The 25,836-nt window shown below is 32.0% G+C and overlaps 3 protein-coding genes across 6 annotated transcripts; all 3 read left to right on the forward strand.

Moving 5' to 3' along the window:
* The first annotated feature begins 17 nt into the window (after positions 1–17).
* LOC125055840 (eukaryotic translation initiation factor 2A) lies at positions 18–8,617 on the forward strand. The gene is made up of 12 exons (XM_047658481.1): positions 18–241; positions 323–464; positions 819–954; positions 1,235–1,314; positions 1,573–1,751; positions 2,343–2,497; positions 2,879–2,963; positions 3,531–3,704; positions 4,627–4,804; positions 5,735–5,988; positions 6,354–6,529; positions 8,104–8,617. Exons 1-12 carry the CDS (start codon positions 217–219, stop codon positions 8,227–8,229), a joined length of 1,710 nt encoding a protein of 569 aa, XP_047514437.1. The 5' UTR covers positions 18–216; the 3' UTR covers positions 8,230–8,617.
* Positions 8,618–10,272: 1,655 nt separating this feature from the next.
* On the forward strand, positions 10,273–23,152 carry LOC125055903 (MFS-type transporter SLC18B1-like). Of its 4 annotated transcripts, none has more exons than XM_047658621.1 (13): positions 10,273–10,714; positions 12,087–12,327; positions 13,689–13,762; positions 14,699–14,915; positions 15,614–15,704; positions 16,345–16,579; positions 17,103–17,201; positions 17,829–17,924; positions 19,576–19,747; positions 20,209–20,392; positions 21,172–21,653; positions 21,974–22,068; positions 22,745–23,152. In XM_047658621.1, exons 1-12 carry the CDS (start codon positions 10,470–10,472, stop codon positions 22,052–22,054), a joined length of 2,217 nt encoding a protein of 738 aa, XP_047514577.1. In that variant the 5' UTR covers positions 10,273–10,469; the 3' UTR covers positions 22,055–22,068; positions 22,745–23,152. The 4 variants fall into 4 exon arrangements, with proteins under 4 accessions (XP_047514577.1, XP_047514578.1, XP_047514576.1 ...); XM_047658622.1 differs by having other exon boundaries at positions 22,863–23,152; XM_047658620.1 differs by having other exon boundaries at positions 10,274–10,714; positions 22,913–23,152.
* A 496-nt stretch (positions 23,153–23,648) lies between these two features.
* LOC125055906 (ommochrome-binding protein-like) lies at positions 23,649–24,815 on the forward strand. The gene has a single exon (XM_047658625.1). The coding sequence runs from the start codon at positions 23,777–23,779 to the stop codon at positions 24,605–24,607; it is 831 nt and encodes a 276-aa protein (XP_047514581.1). The 5' UTR covers positions 23,649–23,776; the 3' UTR covers positions 24,608–24,815.
* The last annotated feature ends 1,021 nt before the right edge of the window (positions 24,816–25,836 follow it).

Raw genomic sequence — 25,836 nt, forward strand, 5'->3', positions numbered from 1 at the left:
ACATATTGACATTTCTTTTAACATCATGACATGGACATGAAATTTGGAGGGGGATTTTTTTTATTTACGAAAATAAGATTTTCTAGGCATATGGGGACCCCATTTTGAGTGATTTTAAGGTTATAGTCTAACTATAATTATTGGCTAATTGTGTTCAGAATGCATTTTTGTACCAAATAATAGAGAAAATAGATTTCAGTACTAGAAATAGCAATCATGGCTTCTCTGCTAAATATTACCGGTAAGAAAAATTGGTTATTTATATTTTATCTCCCGTATGGTAAAATAGTCTTAGGAAATAATATACGTGTTTAATTTACAGGATTAACAAACAAAAACTTGTTTGTGGTTGATTTTGAAGAGCCATACTCTGAAAAGGCTGTAAGAGATGAATCTACACCAAACATTAGAAGTATTATTTACAGTCCTAAAGGGAACTATTTGGCCTATAGAACAGATAAAAAGTATTTTTTTATAAAATATTAAGAAATCTATCCATTTACCATATCCATTGTTAAGTTTTACAGTTTCACTCTGCATTTACTTGTAACTATTTAAAAACTATAAAGCAATTTTGTGTATCTAAATTTTTGTATCTAGTTTTTTATTCTTTTAACAAGCTTAACTCTATTTTATAACTTCGCCACTGTTGAAATATATTCAATATCTATCGTAGTTTTATATAAATAACTCAATAAGTGTTATATATCATGCTAAATATAGGTAGTTTTTATTTCTGATATTTAGCCTGTTTCACAAATTAAAAAGTTAGCAAACACAAAGCTCTATTAGGCTATAAAAATAACCTTATGTTTTAGAGTTGAGATCCTAAAATGTGAAGACTGGTCAGTAACAGCAACTATTGAGGGCAACATAAAGGATATGTTCTTTTCTCCTTTAGACACTTATTTTGTATCATGGGAGATGTTTTTCACGACTAAGGATAACCCACAGGTGAATTAGCATTAAAATTTGTATTATTGTAAGCTGACAAACTTTATTGTATAGAATAGAACTCTTTCAGTAGTGGTTTTGTTTATTGGTTTAAGTGTAAATAGTAATACATACTATAATAAACTTGTTTTTAACAGTTACAAATAAAAAAAGTAATATACAGGCTAAGTAACAGTTAATCTATACAGTTGAGAACATCAACAATCCAATTTAAGTAAAACTTGCCTTAATATAATACTTAAGTCATTTAAAATACTTATTATATATTTTATTTTTATAGGGTAAACCAAATCTTCGTGTTTTTAAAACTGAGAGTGGAGAAAACATTGGCTCATTTATACAAAAAAATCAAATTGGTTGGTGAGTATTGAATGTAAAATTTCACAAAAAAGACACCATTTATAAAATTCCTACTGCCTTTATGTCAATATAATAAAAATCTAATATTTTTAAGAATTTTAAATGAAAATATTCATCTCTGAACCCATAGATAAATCTCAAAATATACTGTTACCCCTACGGAAATCCCTGGAAATGTTGGCATTACCCCTCTGAGTTTTATTCAGAGCAGATTATTAACAGTAGAGCATTTATATATATATACAATCATATTTACAGGCAACCAAAGTGGTCATCAGATGAAAAGCTTTTTGCAATTCATGCTAGTAATAGAATCCTGATATATGAAGATGCTAAATTGGATCGCTACACACATAACATTTCAGCTGATAAACTTCAGGCCTACAGCATATCACCGAGCCCAGCACCGGCTTATTATCTCTCTATATTTACTATAGGTATGGACTATGGTTGTTTGAATTTCCATATTAAAAGTAATGCAAGAAATAATATAGTATAATTCATTATGACTTATGATTACTGAACTGATTGAATCTAGTTATAATTATTATTTATATATTCAGCTTTTTCAATGTATCATAATGATAAAACAATTTTGATAATTTATTTACTGTGTGCGGTTGTAACTTATAAAAAGTATTAAAATAACCTTGAAACAAATATCATTTACAAGAAAAATATTTTTTATTTTATAACTTGTCAGGTCATATAAGGTAACATATCACATCAGTGTCATCATTTTATAATATAGTTTAAAAAAAATCCTCTATTATTTAAAGCTCCCCGATAACCCAGGAAACTGGCTTATGGGAAATTTGTTACAGTAAATGTACTTTTTTTTTTAAATCTTATTTAGTGTAATTTATTTCCCAAAATTCTGCTTATTGTTTGTAATTTTCACTTCTATAATATGCCCAGTGTAGTGTCAGTTTTATTACTTTTTTATTTAATCATATTAACTGGACACTAGTGTGAAAAGAATAAGCCAAAAACCTCATCTTTAATGTCATAAATCTAATTATTTTCAGGTAAATCTGGACAGCCATCATTTTGGAGAATTTTCAAGTATCCACAATTTGATATAACCCATGCGATTGTGAGCCGGTCATCCTTCCAAGCGGACAAGGCAACTTTCCACTGGAACAGACGCGGGAGCAATGTTTTCACATTGACACAGACTGATGTAAGTTTGAGAATACTGGACTAAATAGTAATTGAAGAAATATTTCATACACTTGTATTTCTTATAGACAATTATCATGTTTGAATTTAATTTTTTAAAGAAATGAGCTAAGTTATTCTAGTAGTAAATTTTGTTTTTAAGTATTATAATATTATTGTAATGAATGTCAACGCTTTGGTGGCAGAGTATTTGTGTCCAATTTGTGTTTCACCTTTATATAAATTACAGTATTTTTTTAAATAAAATTTAATTATTTAAATGAACGTTTGTTCATTTAAATCAATTTTACATTTACTGCCAGTTCTCAAATCAATCAACTTTCCGTCACTCTTCTAAATCGGCAAGGTTTTAATAACAAAATGTTATTAATCTTAATTATAGGTGGACAAAACTGGTGGCTCGTACTATGGGAAACAAGCATTGTCGTATGGAGATATCAAAGGCAATGGTGGGAATATGACATTTAGTGAGTATTTTTTTAAATTATTAAAGTACTAAGACAAATATCCTTATAAAAATGTAAAAAAATTACAATTTATTTTATTAGTTATAAATAAACCTTAATTTTATTCATGCTACTAAACATAACAATTACAATACAATTATTCATGTAACTAAACATATCAGTACAATTAAATATACAGTAATTACAATTTTCTTAACCTACATAGTAATAAGAATAATAATTTAATAAAAAGAAAATTGAAACAAATTGTATCAATCACAAATTTAGTATTGAATATAGATTTACAACCTTGTTGTTTACCCTTATTTTTTTTAATTTAACCGCTAATTTATTATGTAAAATGTAAAATCTTTCAAAAATAAATTATTCAGATTTATCGTCTAGAATATTCTCTGGAAATAGTTAAGCGTGGCAGTTATACAAATATAATCTTTATTTATTAAGGGTAATTTCATTTACAATTTACAAATAATTTTAATTTTACAGCAAATAACAATATATTATAGCACACATCATATCACGGTTCTATTTCAGCACACACTTAGGCAATTAAAAAATATATTTCAGGTAAGGAAGGCCCAATTCACGCAATTTCGTGGAATCCCGGCAATTGGAATGAGTGGGTCGCGGTCTACGGCCACGCGCCCGCTAAGGCGACGCTCTTCAACGCGAAGTGCGAACCATTGTACGAGTTCGGTACAGGCGCGTGGAATGCTATCTACTTCCCGCCTGAGGGAAATAATATCCTTTTTACAATAGAATATATCTTAATATATATAAATTACGTGTCACGTTGTTTGTCCGCTATGGACTCCTAAACTACCGAACCGATATCAATCAAATTTGCACACCGTGTGTAGTTTGATCCAACTTAAAAGATAGGATAGCTTACATCTCAATTTATACCCGCAATATTATTTTATTGCAAAATATTTGTTTATTATTTGATAGTCACAATTCTAATAGATGGCGCTGTGTTGAAAGCACCAACGTTTCACATAAGCTACAATTTAATGGCATAACAACTAAAAAAGCATGGTGGTCTCTATGACTGGTGTTCTCCTACCGTTTCCCTTGAATAGTTTGCTACGATGTAATTTAACAAAAACCTTAGCCACAGCAACGCTAAGCCGGTCTGCTAGTAGACTATAAATTTGAAATAATATCTTTAATAATTTGGTATTGAATAAGCAGTGTTGGCCTAGTGGCTTCGGCGTGTGTCTCTGACCCCTGAGGTAGTAGGTTCGATGGCTGTGCACCAATGGACTTTCTTTCTATGTGCGCATTTAACATTCGCTCGAACGGTGAAGGAAACATCGTGAGGTAACCGGCATGCCTTAGACCCAAAAAGTCGACGGCGTGTGTCAGGCACAGGAGGCTGATCACCTACTTCCCTATTAGATTAACAAATGATCATGAAACATATTATACAGAAATCTTAGGCCGAGACCTAAAAAGGAAAGTTTTGAAATGGAATGGCCATTTCAAAACTTTCAATAAAATATCGGATTCAACCTGGGATCAAGCAATTTGTAGTTGGTATTAAAAAAAAGCAACATGGCGCGTAACCAAAAAACGTGACGATTTTTTACATTGCTACAAAATTTCTCCCATACGTCGATAAAGAAGTTTTACTTCAAAAATGTCCTTAACACCACAGCACTAGTTCTTTTAGGTGGCTTTGGTAATATAGCTACAGGCCATGTATCTGTGTGGGACCTCCGTGGGTGCAAAAAATTGGGTGAATGCAGTGCCCCTGACACAACATATTTGCAATGGGATCCTCGGGGAGAGACCTTCATAACTGCTACCACATATCCAAGACTTACAGTTGGGAATGGGTAAGTTGATAAAAATCCTGAACCAATAATGTAAAAATAATTTTACTTCAAAAATACAATGATGCCCTCTAAAACTAATGTTTATACAGTCAAAATCTTTTATAACGACATTGAAGGGACTACTCATATTTGGTAGTAAAAACCAATAGTCGTAATAGCCGATGACGTTGTTATTAAGTACCTAATACAATAGAATTCAGCCGGGACCTTTGATTTTGGTTCAACATAACAGGTTTGTTCTAAACGATGTCGTCTAGACGGTTTTGACTGTATAAGATATTTTTAACTATATATAGCTTTAATGGAACTGAGATAGTTTGACACTGAATTTAGATGAAATGAATAGTCTTCATTGCGTTATCCCATACTGAGATTTATTGCATATGAGATATATTACACCATCTTATTTGATTCTTACATAAACTAGGTTATAGGTTGTAACAAACAATCATTTTTTCAACCTTGCAAGGTAATAATAAAATTAGAATTCCCGTGATGACGACTTATGCGGTTGTTACACTGCATATGAAGATCCGACAGCGCCATTCATCATGTCGTATCGCTAGACTGATAACTGAACAAGACATAGTTTTGTCATCATGATCAATGGCTGCCCAGTCTTATGGGCCTTAGCCTCCACAGTCCATAACAATTTTTCTTGCAATCTATGTCTTGCCTCCAACTTAGAATACCTATTGTTTCGAGGTCCTTGACAATTCCATCGCACCAACGTAGCCTCGGTCTATCGGGTTTTCTCTTGCCATCTCGTTGTGAGTTCAGTAAGGACCTTGGGGTTGTGTCGTCCTCAATTTCGTGCACGTGTTCAAGCCACTTGAGCTTGTTGCATTTATGGATTGGATGTTGGCATCGTCAAGGATGTTATAAAGTTCTTCATTGAAGCGAATACGCCAAGCAGTCGTAATTTTGCAGGTATAAAATCTGGCACTACACTGGTGTTCTTATGCACAAACGCAACTGTGCGGAGAAAGAGAATCTGCTGTCAATATGTTGGCGTCCCGGTACATATCAAAAGAGTGATCTCTCAAAAACTATACCCAAGAGTATAGAAGATGCCACTCCTAAAGCTGTAGGAGCATATCGGCCTCCTGGAGCGAGGAACAAACCATCTACTTTTACATTACATGAACACGAAAAACCGCATAAGCCTGGACAAAATATTGAAGGTATACACATAAATATATAAAGTAAATAAATATTTTAAGATTAAACATTTTGGACTAACTTGCTTTAGGTTTTAATTTATGCTATTCTCTAAATTTTATAATTCTATTCATTGATAAGTTACAAATAGCTAAGGTTCAATTAGTAGTTAGTCTAAACTTTTAACCAACTTTAGTAAAACAACCTGGATTTACTGGCTACCAGAATTTCTTAAAATTAGGATTTCCTTATCCCGAATAAACATAACATTTTTAGTTCATTAGTGTGTGTCTGTTACAATATTGTTATTAAATATGGCATTAATGTATATTGAAATAAACGTTCTTAAGCAATACTCGACGAGTAATAGTTTATTTGTATTTTACAGCGGCGCCATCTAAACAGGCAATAAAACAAAAGGAAAAACGCGAAGCCCGCAAAGCGCGTAAAGCCGAAGAAAAGGGTGACCAAGGAGATACGGCACCTGCTGTTTCAGCGCCGCGGCAAGCATTTATTTCTACTGGGGACCCAGAAAAGGACAAGAAAATCAAGAATTTAAATAAGGTATCCGTTTCGAAGGACCATAAGTCTTAAGATTTTCAATAGTATACACAGTCACATTTCAAATTAACTATTGGCAATGCAATAATATCGGCATGATTTCAGATAATTTATTGATGCAATTGTAGGCCGTTCAAGTATTACGTAACGAATTTGGGGGGGGCTTTTGTAAAACGTTACGATGCGGGGCGGGGATTGCATTACGTGTTATTGTTAATATTAATTTCTACTTTCCAGTATTTTACACCACATAATGGCACTATAGGGGGGCGGAGGTAATTTTGGTAATTGCGTCAACAGTAATTATATACATTTTTACACATTTTACCACATTGTCGGCCCCTTATATGTTATTAACAATTTCAGCTAGTTCAATAAGTTAATAATATTGATTATCAGTAATTAAGGAGGATCTAAAACTTTTCTGTTCTATACATATTTTAAAACTAGCACAACAGCACCTATGCTATTACTTCTATAAATAGATAAATAGTTAGCGTCACGAATTCTTTTTGGATTTATTCAAGTTCGTGATTTTTCGTAGTACTAAATACGCATATGAATTGCTGCTTACGCTTAACAATAGAATTGACTAAAGTAAAATAAAAAAAGGGTGCATGTACTTATGTACGCGCGTATAAAGTTATACTTCTTTGGCATTATTAAAAATAGTTTTTGATTGCATGCAAATAATTAATTACAATTAAATAATCAAAGACTGGAAAAGGAGTCATTATAGTCAATAAAGTTCAGTTTACATATGAAAAATTAAATAAATAAATATTTATTATTATTCTCTTACATTAAGTGTAACATAAATTCTATTATTATTCGAATGTTTTTAAATTATGTCCAATGCCGTAGCATCTTCCGTGGGCAACTTCATTCTGTTAATTTTGTGTCACGGTGCGCGCGCATCGTATAATTTCACTCTCATCAATTTTTCATAACGCGTCTAAAGAAGTATAACATCAAAAATATCATTTATCTCTAACATTTAGATTTCACCTATTGTTAGTGTTACAGCAACCTTGGCAAGATTTATAAATATGGTAATCATTCAATCGTTCTGATGCGTGTCAAATACGTTGATAGAAAGCTTTAAGGACCTGTCCTATCGCTAAACTCCAAAAAAGTACATTGTTTCTTTCCATTTTTCGTCATCGTTTCTTGAAGTAGGGGGAATGGAAAAAATATATGGTGGAGTTGAGTAGTTTATGTATCCATTTTGAAAGATCGATACACGATTTAAATAACTTCGCTCGATAGAAAAAAAATCCAAACATAGCCAATTTTTAACACTTTGAATTCATTTTATGACGAAAATGTACATAGAACATAATTTTGAAATTTACACGATATATTTAATCGCAAGCCAAGTAATCCATTTTAGAAAAAAAAATGATAAAATTACATTAATTTAATGTTTTACATAACTAATTGTTATTACGGGCCGATGCGACGCGCCTCTCTGCGCACCGCAGTCCACCCCGAGACACTGACACAGCAATTCGTGCTGGGATAGGGCCTTAAATCTTGTATATGTTATCCTGAATATAATTTAATATTTATTCCAGAAATTAAGTGACATAGACAAACTGAAACAGCAGAAGGCATCTGGAAAACCGCTGGAACTGAATCAGCTGGCTAAAATAGAAAACGAAGCTGCTCTGTTAAAAGAATTGGAACAACTGAAATTATGATTCATTACTAATTGTTTTTAGTACAGTATTTGTAACAAAAACCCCAGTCAATATCGATGTGAAATAGCATTTCAAATAAAATCGATCATTTAATGTTACTGTAAAAGTTCGAACTACGGTTAATCTTAAGATTTAAGTCTTAGGATTTACCGACATGAGTTGGTAAATGTAAGTATTTCTGAAAATACGATGATTTTTTCGAGCTTTTACCATTCGAATTCAGTATGCTAGGTTTTACCACTGTCATCTGGTAAATGTTGGTTTTAGGAATAAAACAAGGAGTAATTCTTAATTATTTACTTTAATGTACTATTAGACAAAACAGGTACATAGTATAAAGGTATCATATGATAGTAATAAGTACAAACTAATACCAACTTATTTAAATTATTTTGAAAAAACACATAACGTATGTCTCTGAATATCTCAATCTCTATCATATCTATTTAACTGAATCAGTAGTTCTCTATTTGGAATTTAACAACGAAATACAAACATAATGCTTACATAAGCTAGTCATGTTTTGATTTTCAACATTTACCGTGCCATTAATATAAATCCTAAGATTTACCAACTGAATGGTGGTAAGAGTTCGAATCGCAAACCTTTTGGGACATTTACCATTAGGAATTGGTAGATCTTAGGTTGTACTGGAATATCTTAGGATTTACTGCAGTTCGAGCTTTTACAGTAACATATACAAAAACACAACTACAAAATAATGTATCTGAATTTAATAAAAAAGCGTTGTATGTGTAAAAACATACAAGTTTCCTTTGTTATGTGATTATCTGTTAAAAATATGTGTCATACACGACTATTAATATCCATTTTACATAAACAGTTGGTTCGTCATTTTTAACTTGGGGTCGTTGACCCCAAAAGGTCATGAACTCAAGATGACCTATCAGCTGTTAGCAATAATCTTGCTCGAGTTATTTAAAAAAAAAATTAAGGTGTATTTCTTAAGTAGTCTCAGCTACGGGTTTTTGCTACATGCTGTATAACATAGTTTTGTAATATCAAAATAAGATGTTTTTTTTTGCTTCAGTCTGACATAATCTATATTTTTCTACTGTTAAGTAAATGCTAGTTATGTATTAAAATATATAATATTGTTTAAATAAAGGAAAGTATGTATGTTTGGTTTTATTTTAACCTTTTACTGATATAACACGAAGTGTTAAATGAAATCCCTATTAACAGGTAAAAGATACCATATGGTTCTGTATAAATAACAGCCAATAGCGATTTCATTGCAAATTTTTAACTTATGTTAAGTCGATTTTCGTCGAGAGAGCAGTATTGGCCTAGCGGCTTCAGCGTGCGACTCATCTCTGAGGTCTTAGGTTCGATCCCTGGCGAACCAATGGACTTGCTTTCTATGTGCGCATTTTACATTTGCTCGAACGGAGAAGGAAAACACCGTGAGGTAACCGACATGTCTTAGACCCAAAAAGTCAACGGCGTGTGTTAGGCATTGGAGGCTGATCACCTACTTGTCTATTAGATTTAAAAATGATCATGAAACAGATTCAGAAATCTGAGGCCAAGACCTAAAGAGGTTGTAGTGCCACTGATTTAATTTTAAGTAGATTTTAATGATAACAAATTTCGAAAAATTTGTGCGCATAGATATAAAAATCAATTTTTATGACACCTGGGACTCGAAAGCCAGACCTCAGTTGACAATCGCACACTGAATTACTAGGCAGACGGTAACATTACTAGTTAAATAAACCAAAATTTAATTAAAACAAACAAACTCCACTCATAATTAATGTGAAGATTATTAATATAAAAACTAATTATCCAAATTAATTTTTGTACTAGAAACATATTACTATGCCAAGCGAAAAAAATGCTATCTTTATTATTATCAAAAACCTTTTTTGATAATATAAACAAGTTTATTTCATCAACAATGTTTAATTCTTATTATGGCTGACAGATTAATTCCTGATACATTAAGAATATGACAGTATCAAGTACCGAATATTCTAACCATATGTAGGTACTTCAATATTAATTATAAATCTACCCACATTTTTTTCACCTCGCCGTTTATATCGGATATGATACGTTGTCGGTTAAGGACAGTGCAACAAAATCTTCGATGCAGGTCATTTGCGCCAGACCCTTCGGAAGTTTTTATTTACACACGATAAGATATCAATATTGATACGAGCTAGTCGCAACTCGTGGTTGAGTGCAAGTACGCGTTATTTCTAGTGCTTATAATGGACGAGGATTCTGACGATTGCGGTGTCTCCCGACCTAAGTTTACGATAGGTGATATGGGTTCAAATGATAGTATAGTTTTTGATGAGAAGCTAATGAAAACATCCACTCATGCTGAGGAACTGGCTGCCACGTGGGGTGGAAGGTGTTCCCTACCTGATTCGAGTAGGTTAAGACGAGTACACTCGTGGTCTGGGAAACCACCTGACGATTCTGCGTCGAAGATACGGATTTTAAGAGAAAGGTTAGTTAACACTTGAAGATTTGTAACACCTTGGTATTTATTTAAAATGGTTTAAACGCAACTAAAGCATTCATATTAAATGATTTTTTAAAGTTTTCAAATAATATATTATATTGTTATTTACTTTTGTCAAATTCATCTGTTGGCAAATTATAATCAAAGAAAACTTCTTGATTTTGTAATATATATATTACTTGTTTTTTTTATATACAAGCCAAGTTTAAAAAGCAACTAAGTAACTAATTGGGAATGAATAGAAGAGATTCTATACATAAATACAGTATAACCTCGATAAGTTGAAAACCTCCAAATTTAAAAAAACCCTGTGTTAGTAAAAATAATCAGTGAGCTGTAAGCCGTTTTGTGCACGTATAGACGTAAATATGGTATATATAACGGCTCACAGAACTATAGAGTTCGAAGAAAAATAACTTATTAAAGATTTTCTGTTTTAATTTGTTTCATATTTCACAAAATTAGTAAGAAATCTTAATCTATAAGTCGAATTAAAATCCGCCTCAGTCAAAATCCTTAATAAGTCGTAAATTTTTGGCGTCTCCCTTGAAGTTTGATTTATGGAGGTTCTACTGTATATGTGTAGAATAAACAAAGCAACCTTGTCATTGTATCCATTAACCGCATGATATTATAGCCCTTAACTCTGTAATATCATTACTTGAAGGATAATTTATATAATGTGATATATAACTTGCTTGAACCTACTTTGAATGAGACTTAGTTTAATTTTGACAATTCGGGAACAAATTGGTGTAACACATTTACCATTCCTATGACAATTGTTCTGCGTTGCTTTGTGTATAAATAGTTTAACTTTATTGTATATTTAGTGGAATCTCGATAACTTGAATGTCAAATTGTAATTGGCAATGGCAAAAAAAAACAAAAAAAGTCTTCGACTTAACAGAACATCGTGATACGTATGATTTAACTGCCGAAATTTCGACTTACAGAGATGCGATTTCTAATGTATAATATATAAGTGTATTTTTCGATTTGTATATTCGAATTTGAATAACGATTAAACTTCAGTGTTGTAGTAGTATATATTTTTTTATGAATATATTCATTCATTGCACGTGTACAAGACAAAAACAATATATTAGAAGCCCCGAACCCGAACATTCATTTTGGATTTTATTGTACGAGTTACATCATTTTATACCAGTTACAAACTCTAAATAATTCGAGATACCGCGTATTTAGGGTTTCAGCGGAGGGGATGGCAATTTTTTTTCGACTTAACAAGGTACGACTTATCGAGATTCCACTATATATACTTAAAAGCTTTAAAATTCGATAAAGCGTATTCTTTAACATGTTACCATATTTATCACGATACAATTTCTTGCAGATTAGTGCGCACCCAAACCAAAGTAAGGCCAGGTGCGATTCGTAATTTTACTAGATCTCAACGGCTTACACTTTTCTCTTTAGCAATAGTTGACTTCATGAGTTTCTGTTCTATGAGTATTATGGCACCGTTCTTCCCAAGAGAAGCGACGGTCAAGGGCCTATCGAATACAATGTGCGGAATTGTATTCAGTTTCTACGCAGTTATTATGTTTCTCACTTCGCCGTTTTTCGGGAAATATGTAAGTTTTTTATGAGCTTAAATTAACACCATAATGAAAAGTGAAAACTCCCTACTACTAAGAATTAATTAGTTACATATGCCTTTAAAGAGCAGTGTTGGCCTAGCTGCTTCAGCGTGCGACTCTCATACTCAGGTCGTAGGTTCGATCCCCGGCTGTGCACCAATGGACTTTCTTTCTATGTGCGCATTTAACATTTGCTCGAACGGTGAAGGAAAACATCGTGAGGAAACCGACATGTCTTAGACCCAAAAAGTCGACGGCGTGTATCTTGCCTTTTAGATTTAAAAATAATGATGAAACAGATTCAGAAATCTGAGGCCAAGACCTAAAGAGGTTGTAGCGCCACTGATTTATTTTTTAATGCGTTTAAACAATAGTAACTCGGCTTCGAAATTTAATGTTAGATTGGTAAACGACTTATTTAAGGAAGCTTAAATATTTTTATCATTAACAAATGGATAAAAAGTCTACTATTCTTAATTAATGACTTTGTGTGTAACGGTTAAATAGTTATGCAAATCAGTGCCAGTTAGAATACATTTTGAAAAATCTGTGTATAATAATTAATAGTATTTCTGATTAGAATATGAATGAATCAACGAACAAAAGCACGACAGTGTACATTAACATTGTTTAATGGAATCTTCCTAAAAGTATTATTAGATTATATTATTACGCATTACTTAGTACATAAATTTAATATTGATAGAGTATTGACATTAACTTTAGTAGTCGACATTATCGTATTGGCATAGTCTGTAAGGATAATGTATGTATTTTTGTAGTTAATAAATAAATAGTCACCGTTAAGATAAGAAACGTAGAATGAGAAAGTAATTTTAGATTCCTTCGCCTTAATATGATTTTTTACAGTCTACCATTTTAGTATAGCTATATACCAACATATGGAACATATTTATGCAATAGGTATGGGTATGCCCATAGAGACTGTAGGTACTCTTTCCCGGAATGAAAACAATTTTATAGGGTATTCCGTGCAATTTTTTAAATTATTTGTTTCCATAAAAACGTTCCTCATGGTTGACCGGTTGAAGAAATAAATAAAAAAAATACTGGAGTTGGTCCAGCCGTCTTTGAGTTTAGCTTAGCAACATATTTATTATCACTTTAACTTAAAGATGAACGATGCCTTATCTAGAATATCTATACTAATATAGTAAAGAGAAAAATTTTGTATATTTAACATTATCGATTCTAAAAAGTCATTTTGCAATAGAATGCTACTTTTATCATCAAAATATTTTTTTAAATGTCAGCCGTCGGAAGCTGGAGGCCGCTACCAAATTATATATCTTCTTATGTATATTATGCTTTAACTGTGTTTCATATTCTTTCAGTTGCCAACAATTGGTGTAAAATTTATGTTCACCGCTGGTTTGTTTATGGCCGGTGCGTGTAATGTTTTGTTTGGGTAAGGTTCTATTTATTACTAAAAGTTGAACATTAATTAAAATATATATATATATATATATATACCTATATACGTATGTATGTATGTACAGTGTACGCTCTTTATAACTATATAACGAAAAACCTTCTATAACGTAAAAATGACTTAAATTTATTTGGTTTAACCCAAAACCCATGCATTAATTCCTCCCTCCCTATAACGAAATCTCTGTATAACAAATAAAAATGCACGGTCCCTTGAAATTCGTTATAAAGAGGTTACAATGTATTTATGTATTTAAAAATAAAATTTCATATGAATCCCTGTAAATATTGTTCAGCTTATCAATGCTTTATAATAGTTCTAGTAAGCAACTTTAAGCCTGCATAGAACAAAGTCCCTAAGCGACCAACTGTCTTTATTTCAGATAGATCAAACTTATAATAACTATACATATGTAACTAGCTGATACAACTATACATAAATACTATATATAACTAGCCTATCCGGCAAACGTTGTTCTGCCATGTATAATATTTCTAGGAAACATTTTTTAGTTCAACAAAAATAACTATCTACTATAATAAAAAATTGGGGTTGATCGTAGGGGGTTGAAAATTAAGGGTTGTACCTATGTATTTTGTATGCTGTACCATAAAAAAATTAAAACAAAAATTTTGTCTAAAAAATAAAAAGAAATTAGGAGTGGACCACCATAACATTTAGGGGGATCAAAAATAGATGTTAGCCGATTTGCAGACCTAACCGATATACACACAATATTCCACGAAAATCGGTCGAGCCATTTCAGAGCAGTTTACTTACAAACACCGTGACAGTAGAATTTTATATCAAATATGCCTCACTATTTTATTAATACAATAAATCTTAAGGCGTCAGCTGCAAACTACATACTTTTCATTTGCTCAAGAATTGATTTAACAAATATATTCACAGCACTCTATCTCTCATAGAAGATACGACCACATTCCTCGTACTATGTTTCGTAGTTCGCGGCTTGGAGGCTTTAGGGGCGAGTGCGTACTCCACAGCCAGCTATGTTTACGTGGTAAATGTATTCCCGGACACGATTGGCTCTGTTTTGGGAATTTTGGAGACTTTTGTGGGCCTCGGTATGTCCGTCGGTCCAGCGATTGGAGGATTGCTCTATTCGGTATGAATTACTTGTGTATGTGTTAAGTACGATTTTTTTGCACTTTTGTGAAAGGCAATTGCATTCTTTTGTATAACCATTTATTGTTTTACTTGGTGAGACTTTCATCTGTTTTTTGACGTGATAACGTCTTTAAAATCGTTTAAGTCGGGTGACATGTTCAGAAACTTGTGTCACACCAAAACCTCACGAGCGCGATCGCAGGTATAACGAGAGAGAGACGGACCGATCTCCCGTCTCATCTCGAGCGCTGCCAGTCATTCCGTGAATGTATGAAGAAAAATGTATATCATAGTCGAATAAGTAAACTTGTCATTTTACACCCGAAATTTATCATCAAAAGTATGAATAAAACGATAGATGTAATTTAAAATTTGAAAAAATTGTTATCTTCATTAATTCCTTACTTCCCAAAAACTTATATCACCAATAAGACGTTATCACGTAAACATCTCGATCGTAAACCTACTTTACAAACAACCAATATTTTTATTTTATTTTTATTGCTCTCATCTCAATGATTATCCTTATCGTAATAGCAATTGCTGAATGTTCATACATTTCTATGTATGTGCAAAAAAGTGTATGTTTAAAATATATAGTATACCTACACGACATTATGAATTTCGACGGAAGTAGTTAATTTTTTTACAAAAGTAAAGATAAAAAATATTCAGATTAAGAAATGTTTCAGATAGATCGGCGGTTTTGGTTTACCATTTTACAGTCTTGGAATCGTGATGGTATTCACTGTGCCAATTAACATGTTTCTACTGCCCGACTATGAAGGTATGTTTATCCAATATAAACCAAATCTATAACCTTTTAAAATCGACCGTTTTTTCACGGGAATATACTCGTTCCTTCTAAATATTTTTCAAAAGCCGAAAGCATATCTAATTTTGAGTAAAATTATGTATAAAATATGTGAAATAAATAACATTACCACCCATCAGACCTCATAAGATTTAACTGCTGCTATCTTATTGCTGTTGGAACGGGTTTTTTTTCGTATAGAAATCATTGTTTTGGTTTTAATAAACACGACAGACAATTCAACTTGTCGCTAAAACAGATCAAGCGCCAACTAGCGGCTGAGACTGTTTTACCGACGTTGAACAGATATTCAGGGTGTTGGTTTTTTGTGACAGTGTGCGCGTACGTCGTAAAAATTTACTTTCATCATTTTTTAGGCAAAAGAAACTTAATAATGTTGTAGATAATTTGAAGTGTGTGTTTTTGTATTTTGTAAATATAAATGAATGTTTAAAGAATAAATGAGGTTTTATAATAATAACGTGAATAAATTTTTTATTTTTATTTTGAACAAGTCACAGACCAGGGCAAATCACATTTCGTAAAATATTGTAACCATCTTAACAAGCTCACGAGGCCCACATAAAACTAATATATCTCTATACACTTTCAGAACACGCAACTGGTTCAAAACCGGCATCAATATGGAAACTATTTAAAATCCCATCGATTATAATAACTGGACTAGTGATAGTAATCATGTCGAATACTTGGGCATTCCTTGACCCTACATTGGAGCCTCATTTGCGACAGTTTTCCTTATCTACTAAGCAAATTGGACTTATTTTTCTATTACTTTCGAGTTTGTATGGGATATTCAGTCCTATTTGGGGTTGGGTTGCTGATCGGTGAGTAACTTATAATAAATAGTATTTGTATTATATATGGTCTTTGGGTAAACGTTATATATTAGAAGGTAGAATGATGCGTGCGCCTCCTTAGTCAGTTAACTCTATTTTAGTAATAATATTTTTTAGTAATTGTCATTAAACTAAGAAATACTAATTAAAATATAATAAATTAATAATATTATTTGTTAATTTTTATTTATAAATACATAAGTAATAATTATATAATTTGATTACTATTATGTAGGTGAAGAAATATAGAAAAAAAATAAAAATATTTAAAATTGATTCGTACGTATTAGGTACATACGTAAAATATTATCATTAATAAGTTGTTGAGTAAATTGTGTGTAATTTAAACAATAAAGGGTGATATAATATACATTTTTAATTCCTGGTCTCAATATAAGGGTGCGTCGAGTCTCTAATAACATGCCATTGAAAGTCATACGTGTGGGCAGAAGAATTTAATATTGTATATTAAGATTGTATTTCGTTAATATTTAAATGTTTGTATTTCCAGCGTACATAACCATTGGTGCATGATGGTATGGGGCCTCTTCTTATCATCTATAGGATTACTTTTACTTGGCCCTTGTCCCTACATACCTGGTCTACCACAGTAAGTAACCTAAAACTACCAGCGTCGGTACTCTGTAACTTCCAATAGCGAAACAGATACCGAAGTTTTTGAATGCAAGTTACTCGTAGTTCTTTCAATATTCGTAGCTAAGATGCCGCGAGTTAGCGCGGTACAAAATTAAAAGAGATATGTCGGTATCTAATTAAAGTTATAGGTATTATCAGCAAACACGCTTCCCGATTCATACAATAACTCTCTATATTTTTTAATCTAAAGCACTAAATATCTATCCTTAACAACAGTTAGTAAGCAATTTATTTTATAATTGTGTGTTCTTAAATCTTTGTTTTGGTAAAAGCAATTAATAATGTTTCGAAACAAGTTATAATTTAGATTTCGCGGGAATTTATAATTCAGAGTTTATCGACCCCGAAATTTCAATTTACATTTACCAACAACTTGAGGTGATGATATACTCTGTGTTACGAAATAATTAGACCGCTATATTCGGAGTATTTGCTTAACCCGCTAGTTTACTTAGAGAACTAAATAGAAACTAATTTTGACTTTCAATAGTGTGTATAAAGTTGATGGAATGTATTGACATTAAGATCTAATTTTTAAATTATCTTACAAAAGTTACTAATAATAATCAATTATTTTCAGAGATCTATGGCTAGATCTAGTGGCATTGTCTATTTTGGGAATGTCAGTTGCCTTGACATTATTACCGACGTTTCAAGGAGTATTAACTAGTTCAATGTAAGTCTGAAATAGGAATCATTTTATTAACCGCAAGCGTTCATTACCGCTGTACCGTCATGTCGAAAAGTCTTGTTTAATATTCCCAACCTCCTAATGCTCTGGACACTTGTGCGTATGTTATATTATTAAAATGAATCAGAACAAAGAATTGTAAAAATTAAATATTAAGAAAAACTTCAATTCAATCAGTACAAAATTCATTATTATCGGAATTTTATTTATACTATTAAATTAAAAATGTTAATGTATGGTACATTGTCTCGTGTGTATAATTATGACATTACTGTCCATGCCTCACCATAACCATTTACTACAAAGAAAAGAAAAAAAAATACTTATGAACATCAAAAAAATGCTTCTAAATTGACAGTTACTGTCATTTCTCAAATCAAGAGCGTAAACTAACAATTAGCTAACTGGCAATAAATTCTCCGTCACTCTTTAAAATCGCCATTTTGTACATTGTAAGCACCTGCAACCATTACATCATGCTCCTCATCACTTTTTATTAAATTTAAAAAATATTATTTTACTAGCTGACCGGGCAAACGTCGTTTTGTCATGTACAGTAAAATCTCTTTATTCGCGGGGTATACGTTCCATAAATATGCCGCGAATACAGAAACCGTGAATACAGAATGGTAATTTATATGGGTTTATAGGGGATACGTTCCTAGGTGCCAAAATAAAAACACAAATATATAAGAAAATCAATTTTATTGATGTTATTAAACATTATGTAATCATTATCCTCAGGCTTAGAGTAAATGTCACATTTTTAGTGCTAGTTGAAGCCTCTTCTCCAATGGGCTGTGAATTTAACATTTCCTCCAAGTCGGTTTCAGTCCAATCTTCATCTTGCGATTCAAGCAATTCCTGAATGTCACTTGATTCTGTCTGTTCGAACCCATCTCGTCTTATTCCATTTGCAATTTCGGCTATGTTTGCAGTCAAAGTTTGAACTTTCACGAATTCTTCGTCATTTTCCGCAGTCAGAGCAGGTATAGATAGTTTTTTCCAGCATGACTTCAATGTGTGTGGTTTCAGTTCGTCCAATGATTCTTTTATGTTTACGATGCATTTTGCTATGTCAAATTTCTTCCAGGAACTTTCATATCAGAATTACACTCCATATTATCTATATGATATTGCGTTAAACACCTATTGGAATTTTGTATGAAATTTTAGATCCGCGAATAAAGATTTTTTTTGCCGCGAATAAAGAAATTGGGTTGCATTTTTTTAATCCGCGAATAGTGAAAACGCGAATAAAGGAAGCGTGAATAGGGAGCTTTTACTGTATATCATTTACAATAAAAAATAGGGGTTGATCGTAGAGGGGTGAAAGTTAGGGGTTGTATGTATTTTTTAATGCTGTATCATAAACAAATGAAAAACAGAAAAAAATATCTAAAAATAAAATAAAAAAATCTAGGGGCGACTACCCTCAATATTTAGGGGGATGAAAAATAGATGTTGTCCGATTCTCAGACATACCCAATATGCATACAAAATTTCATGAGAATCGGTCGAGCCGTTTCGGATGAGTTTAACCACAAACACCGCGACACGAGAATTTTATATATTAGATACATAGTTTTGGAGAAATTAGAATATCACGAAGTTAACCAACGATTGAATTATTTAGTTACGAAGGTGGCTGCCCAGAAGCGATCGCAACTTACAGCGCCGTGGCTGGAGTCTGGTCCTGCTGTTACTCCCTTGGCGAGGTCCTAGGTCCAGCTGTAGGTGGAGCTCTGGCTGAAAGATATGGCTTCCCGTTCTGTGCAACACTCTGTGCTGTTGCCTGTTTTGTTATGGTAATAGTTATTTAATCCTAAGCCGGGTTCGAATCCCGGGAAAAACTTTTGAAGTGCGATATGTATATAGATTTTCACGAGCGTAATAAGCCTGAGTTAGTTGAATGTTTTGTCCGATTTATTTGCAAGAAGGTATAGACGAACATTGTGTGTATAAAAAGATACATAACTATTACAATTTGAAAAGTGTACGGTACTAGGTGTTTTATTTAAATTTACATTACTAAGTAAAACAGTTATTACTATTATACACAATTTTATTAATATGTTACTACATTGTTATAACGAAATTACGTAATCATGAAGTTATTATATTAAGCTTATGAATAATAAAATTAAGAAATTAGTACATCTAATATACACTCTTTACATTCTAAATTCAAAAAACTACATTGCTTTTAACACCCTTTTTAATTTATAAATGTTTTGAGTATTATTGGTAAAATATTGATAAATTACAGGGCATCATTACCCTCGCGTTCTTCTCATTGCGGGAGTCTTCAAAATGGATAGATGACTCCATATCAGATTCCATACCATACACAGATTCTACATGGAATAGTAATTTCTATAGAACGCAGAGCGCTCCAGCAAGCCAAATGGCCGAACATACTCCACTCATAAGCAATTCTTGCACCGGAAATGGTAGGTTTGAATTTGGAATTATTTTTTGTCATTTCAATAATGTCTTACGGGAGTACCAAGCGTTTAAAGGAATTATCTGTATAACAAATTGTATAATATGTAACGCCATTGCGAAATATCTGAATATTTCTAACATACAAACACTACAAAATAAATTAATAAAAGCACTATGTATTTAGATATTTTTTTTTAACACAGATTATAAAATCTACCAAGAAACCAAAATTATGACGATTAAACAACTATGTGTTATAGCACCTCTATCTTAATTAAAAAAAAAACTCTCCATAGTAGCTTATCGTTTAAAAAAATCAAACACCACTACACGCAATACTCGTCGAGCGAGTTTGCTTATCTTGCCGAAGCCGCGTACAAATTATTTGAAGAAGTCTATTAAGTATGAGGGTGTGCAATTATTTAATCAATTATCGTCTAAACTTGTAATGACAATTCAAAAGGGCATTAAAGATACATATCAGAATGAGCCTAGTAGACTAAAATTGGGACGGGAATTGGGAATGGCGACGTGTATCTCATTCGTTTATACATATTAAGTTTCTCGTGTAAATAAAAATACATTTTTTATAATGAGAAATAAAGTTCTTTGAGGTAAAGAAAAAATAACTTGTTTTTTTAGTTTTTAATTTGAAGGAACGTTCTTTTTTAAGCCTGTTGTAGATATTTTAAGAAAATGATTATAAAGTATATATATTCTTCCCCTAAGTGACGGTTTCCTCTGTCAATTTTGGCCTGAGTAATATAATTGAATATAATTTCAGGTCCCCACAAATATGGAACTACATCGCAAAAAATTTGCCTGTTGCATAATAAAAGTAGAAAAAGTGGGTCAGCGAGCGTAGCCGAAATGTTCGAATATGTACTCAAATTTCAGTTCTTAACAAATATTTATGTAAAAATATGGAAGTTTAAAAATAGACGGAGAAACGGGACGGTGAATGAAGAGCTGTATCAAAACTATTTAGATGAAAACACAACAGATAATAAGAACGATGAATTTGTCAATACTGAGAATGAAGATGACAGTTGTGACAATAAATATTGTAACTTCATAGATAAGGCAATATTTGGGCCTACAGTAAATAATAACAGTGTCATAGTAAAACCTAATAACACTGGTATAGTAACAAAGTCAATTAATAACGTCGAGAGACGATCAACAAATGAAATCATTAGGCATAATTTGCAAAAAGTACTTTTTTATGAGCAAAACAGTCCATGTACTTCCACAGAAGACATTTTCGTAAGTTTAACAGTTTTGTTTATTTTAAATAATTGTAGTATTCAAAAGAAGGTTGTATAGCTTTCTTTTTGTACTGTTTGTGCCACTGGCCTCTAAAAAAAGAAACATTAAACAAAGAAATCTAGGAGTTTGTTGTAAATTGTCATTACTTGTTTTACTAATTGATATTGCGTATTGGCGGCAAATTTTAGCAGAACAGCGAATCGCGTGCAGTATAATTTTAACAGGCGCAAAAATTTGTTCATAATATAGTCTCTGCATAAAGTTTTTAGTGATATAAAAATATAAGAATTACTTAGATAATATTTTATAATTTTTAGGATGGTTGCGAGTGCAAAGACGATATAACCTATGTGAGAGGTACCGTCACAGTTTCTTCAACAGGAGCCTGTGAAGTATAATACAAATCCTAAATGTATGCAATTACTTTTTTTTGGTTATAAGATTTTCCTACAAAATCAACAAAATTTTCCCCTGGCGTTTGTAACGAGCAAAATATTTTCCAACATTCCACAATATACCAAGGAGTTATAAATATTTGGAGTCACGATCCTCCCCTGCATGAGGAGTGAGATGGGTATAGTTGAAAGGAATATTTAGATAAATTCATCCCCTATACCTATCTCACTTTTGCAAACTTCGGGAGTATTATGATACCAATAACGTAGATTCCATTCAAATGTATTTTTTTCTCTGCATTAACAGTCTGGACCATCCGAGCTCACTAATAGTAATAGTTTGTTTTAATTTAAATTTAGAATAGGCAAACGTTAATTGTTTGTGTATTGATTTATGAACTTTGTGATAATTAATGAGGAAATATAAATCGGCACTATTCCGTCTAGTTATAAAATATTCGATTTTTTTTTAAATTTTGATGCAAACGATTGTTGAAAATCGCAATTCGTAGTAATTTATAAACTCATGGATAGAAGATAAATTAAAAGAATAAGATCTTATAGCTTAAGATTTTATAAATTTTGAAATCAAATCATGTTACACAATTTATAACACTATCTAAAAATAACTTTTGATGAACGAATCATAAATATTTCCCAATATCCAATGCCTTAATGTCGATTTCCTCACAGAGATTTGTAAAACCTCCTTCAACGTCATGGCACGCTAGTAGAAACGACCTCCTGTGACGTTTCCTGATGTTTCCACGCCAACTTTGATACCTTTGAAAATTACTGAAAACAATTTCAGCATCGGGGTTTTATGAAAAATTCTGCTATTATGTCAAAGGAAATTTTCAGTACCTTGCTACGAACTACGTCACGCATGTAAACGCTACGCCGCTACGAAAAATGGACGTCATGTTACAAGGGTACTATAAAATGCTTGAGATGTGAAATCAGTGGAGAAAATTCGAATTTTCCGATCCCTGAGTGCCAAGTGCCGTATTAGACTATATCAAATGTAATTAAAATTTAGTTTTTTTAAAGTAATAATATTGATGTAGAAATTGTGTAAGACTATTAAAAGTATTAAAACAAGTTTAATTCTAATTATTTTTAAACATAAATCTCTATGCAAATATAACAAGGGTGGAGTAGAAGTGGTTGGGGGAAATAACCCCTCGCCCTCCGAACATCGAGTACCGTTAGATATCGTTGTCCCCTTCAAATGTTAGAACTCTGCTTTTACTATGGACTCCTAGTAACCTCTCTAGCAATGTGTGGTGAGAAAATCGTTTGGGTGTAGGGTTGTCTCGATATAATTTGACACTAATTTGTATACAGTTTGAAAATATAGAATAGCGAAAGCGTTATTAAACTAATGATATTTATGAGTTTATAAAACAATTAAATATAGATAAAAATATATTCACAGGGTCCAGCTTACTAATGTCTAACTGCAATTTAAAATATTCATAAGTAACTAATTCATACAAAGAGTTGCTTTATACAAACAAATCATTCATGCCAAGGTCGACGTTCCTATCAAATTTCAATGTGGTCTGCATTATCTACGTACGTAAATATAATTTAATACTCTAACAGACTCAATCAATCCCGATTAACTGATCATCCACGTTCTAGTTTAATGATACTGTTGTTACTAACAAGTCAATACCGTTCATTCCATGACATACATTTGCAGTTAGTGCTCTATTCAAAATGAATATACGTTTTCTGTATATAATATTCATATGTTTCTGTACGGTGTATTCTAATGAAGAAAAGAAGAAATGTGAAGAAGTCACAGTGCACGATAAACCACATAGAAAACATGTTTTAAGTATGGGTCTAAATCGGCCATACCAACTGGCTTTTGACAAGCATCACAATAAATTATTCTTTAGCCACAACGTCGGGAGTGACGAAGAAGATGCTTTTGAAATTGCATACATTGAAAAAGACCAAATGATTCCCAAAGTCGTAAGTTCAGTGAAAAACGGATTCGCAATTGCAATTGATAATAAAGATGGAGTCATCTATTATGGCGGCAGTGACGGAATCTACAAAGAGCATTTGAAAGAAAAGAATGCAATTATACACGAGGTGTTGAAGGAACACAATGTATGGGACATGTTTTTTAAACATTCGTTATATTTCATAACTTATCCATTACAACACCTGTATAAACTGAATGAAAAGAAAGTGGAGCATCAAAAATATATCCACGAGAAAATCTATCAATTCGTCATTGATGGAAACGATGATATATTTATAACAAATGAAACCGGATTATTTTTAATCAAAAATGGTACAGAGGATCGTATATTTTACAAGGGTCCTAAAGTTTTTCGTGCGATAGAGGTAAATAATAAAGGTGTAGCTTATTTTTGTAGTAAAAATGGAATTTATGTACCCAATAAAAAAGATCACACATTGGACATGATAGCGCGGGTCAAACATATCTTCGGCTTGGCATTTGACACTGATGATAATATTATATATTCCGATCCACACGAAATTGTTAAATTATTGCCAGAAAAATGCAAATAAATTATCCATATTGCTTATATTATTTATCAAGTTATATGTAGGATGTTTATTATACCAAAAATCCTATTGCATGTAAAATATAATACTATTCCCTTAATATGGATATATTAAGAAAATGTTTAGATTGTACTTATATAAAAGATTAAACAACGTTTATAATATTGTTTTTCTGTAATCTATTATATTATGGAATACTATATAAAGCATATTTTACGGTTATATTTATCGTTAACGTTCGTTGTAAAATTTCGTATTCCACAGACATATCCTTGTCTTTCAGACAATCGGTAATAATTTTACTAGTATTTTAACGGAAATACCACATCGAATTCCTGCTTAGTATTAATAGGTGCTTACGTATTAATAATGGAGGCGGTTCCTTTAAAAGAAAGTCTATTGTTAACATTACTTTAGTTTATTAATAGAATTTAAAAATACATTTAACATAGATTGTGTTTAACAAATGAAATTCCGAGTACTTGAAAGGAATTTCAACTCTATAATTGGATTGTAGGTACAAGTAAAGAAGCCAGAAAAGTACTGCTTCATTTTCAATAGTACTATAAAAAGCCCCTAATCTCGTTTACGCCCTAAACACGAGTTTGCGTTTAATTTATTAGGCGATTTAAGTTTTTTGGCTTCAGTACAAACATCTCTTAAGTCGACATTGATTTGTTTATATTCGAGCCTTCTTTGTTTATAAGAGTTTTACAAAATAGAGTCATCCATATATATTTGATATGTAACAACAATGATTCAAAAATTAAAAGAGAATCTAAAAAAGTATTTTCTATAATTTCCAAAACTTCTATATTTAGCGCTTTGCTCGGGCCTTTGGTTTATTAAAAATTCTGTATAAGAGTTAAGTTATCGTCATTTAATCATTAACTATTTTATTTATCAATCATTAAATATTTAACACCAGTGTTTCCCAACCTTATTTGTGCCCCCCCCCCACATTACCCTTCTAAATCTCTTATGCCCCTCCCAGTTTGTTACACAGTAAGTAAATTTTCAAAACATGTAATGAAAAACTTCGAAAACTCTATTTTCGAATTGCCCCCCTTAACCATCAAATTGCCCACCTGTGGGTAGGCCTCACGTTGGGAAAACCTGTTTTACACACAATATATAAGACCATTTAAATAAACACTTAAACGACATTAAATTATAACATTTATTGTAGCAACATATCTTTGGTAATATAAAACTATAAGAAAGTGTCGGAC

This window comes from Pieris napi, chromosome 14 (genome assembly GCF_905475465.1).
Source record: "Pieris napi chromosome 14, ilPieNapi1.2, whole genome shotgun sequence".
NCBI classification, from domain to species: domain Eukaryota; kingdom Metazoa; phylum Arthropoda; class Insecta; order Lepidoptera; family Pieridae; genus Pieris; species Pieris napi.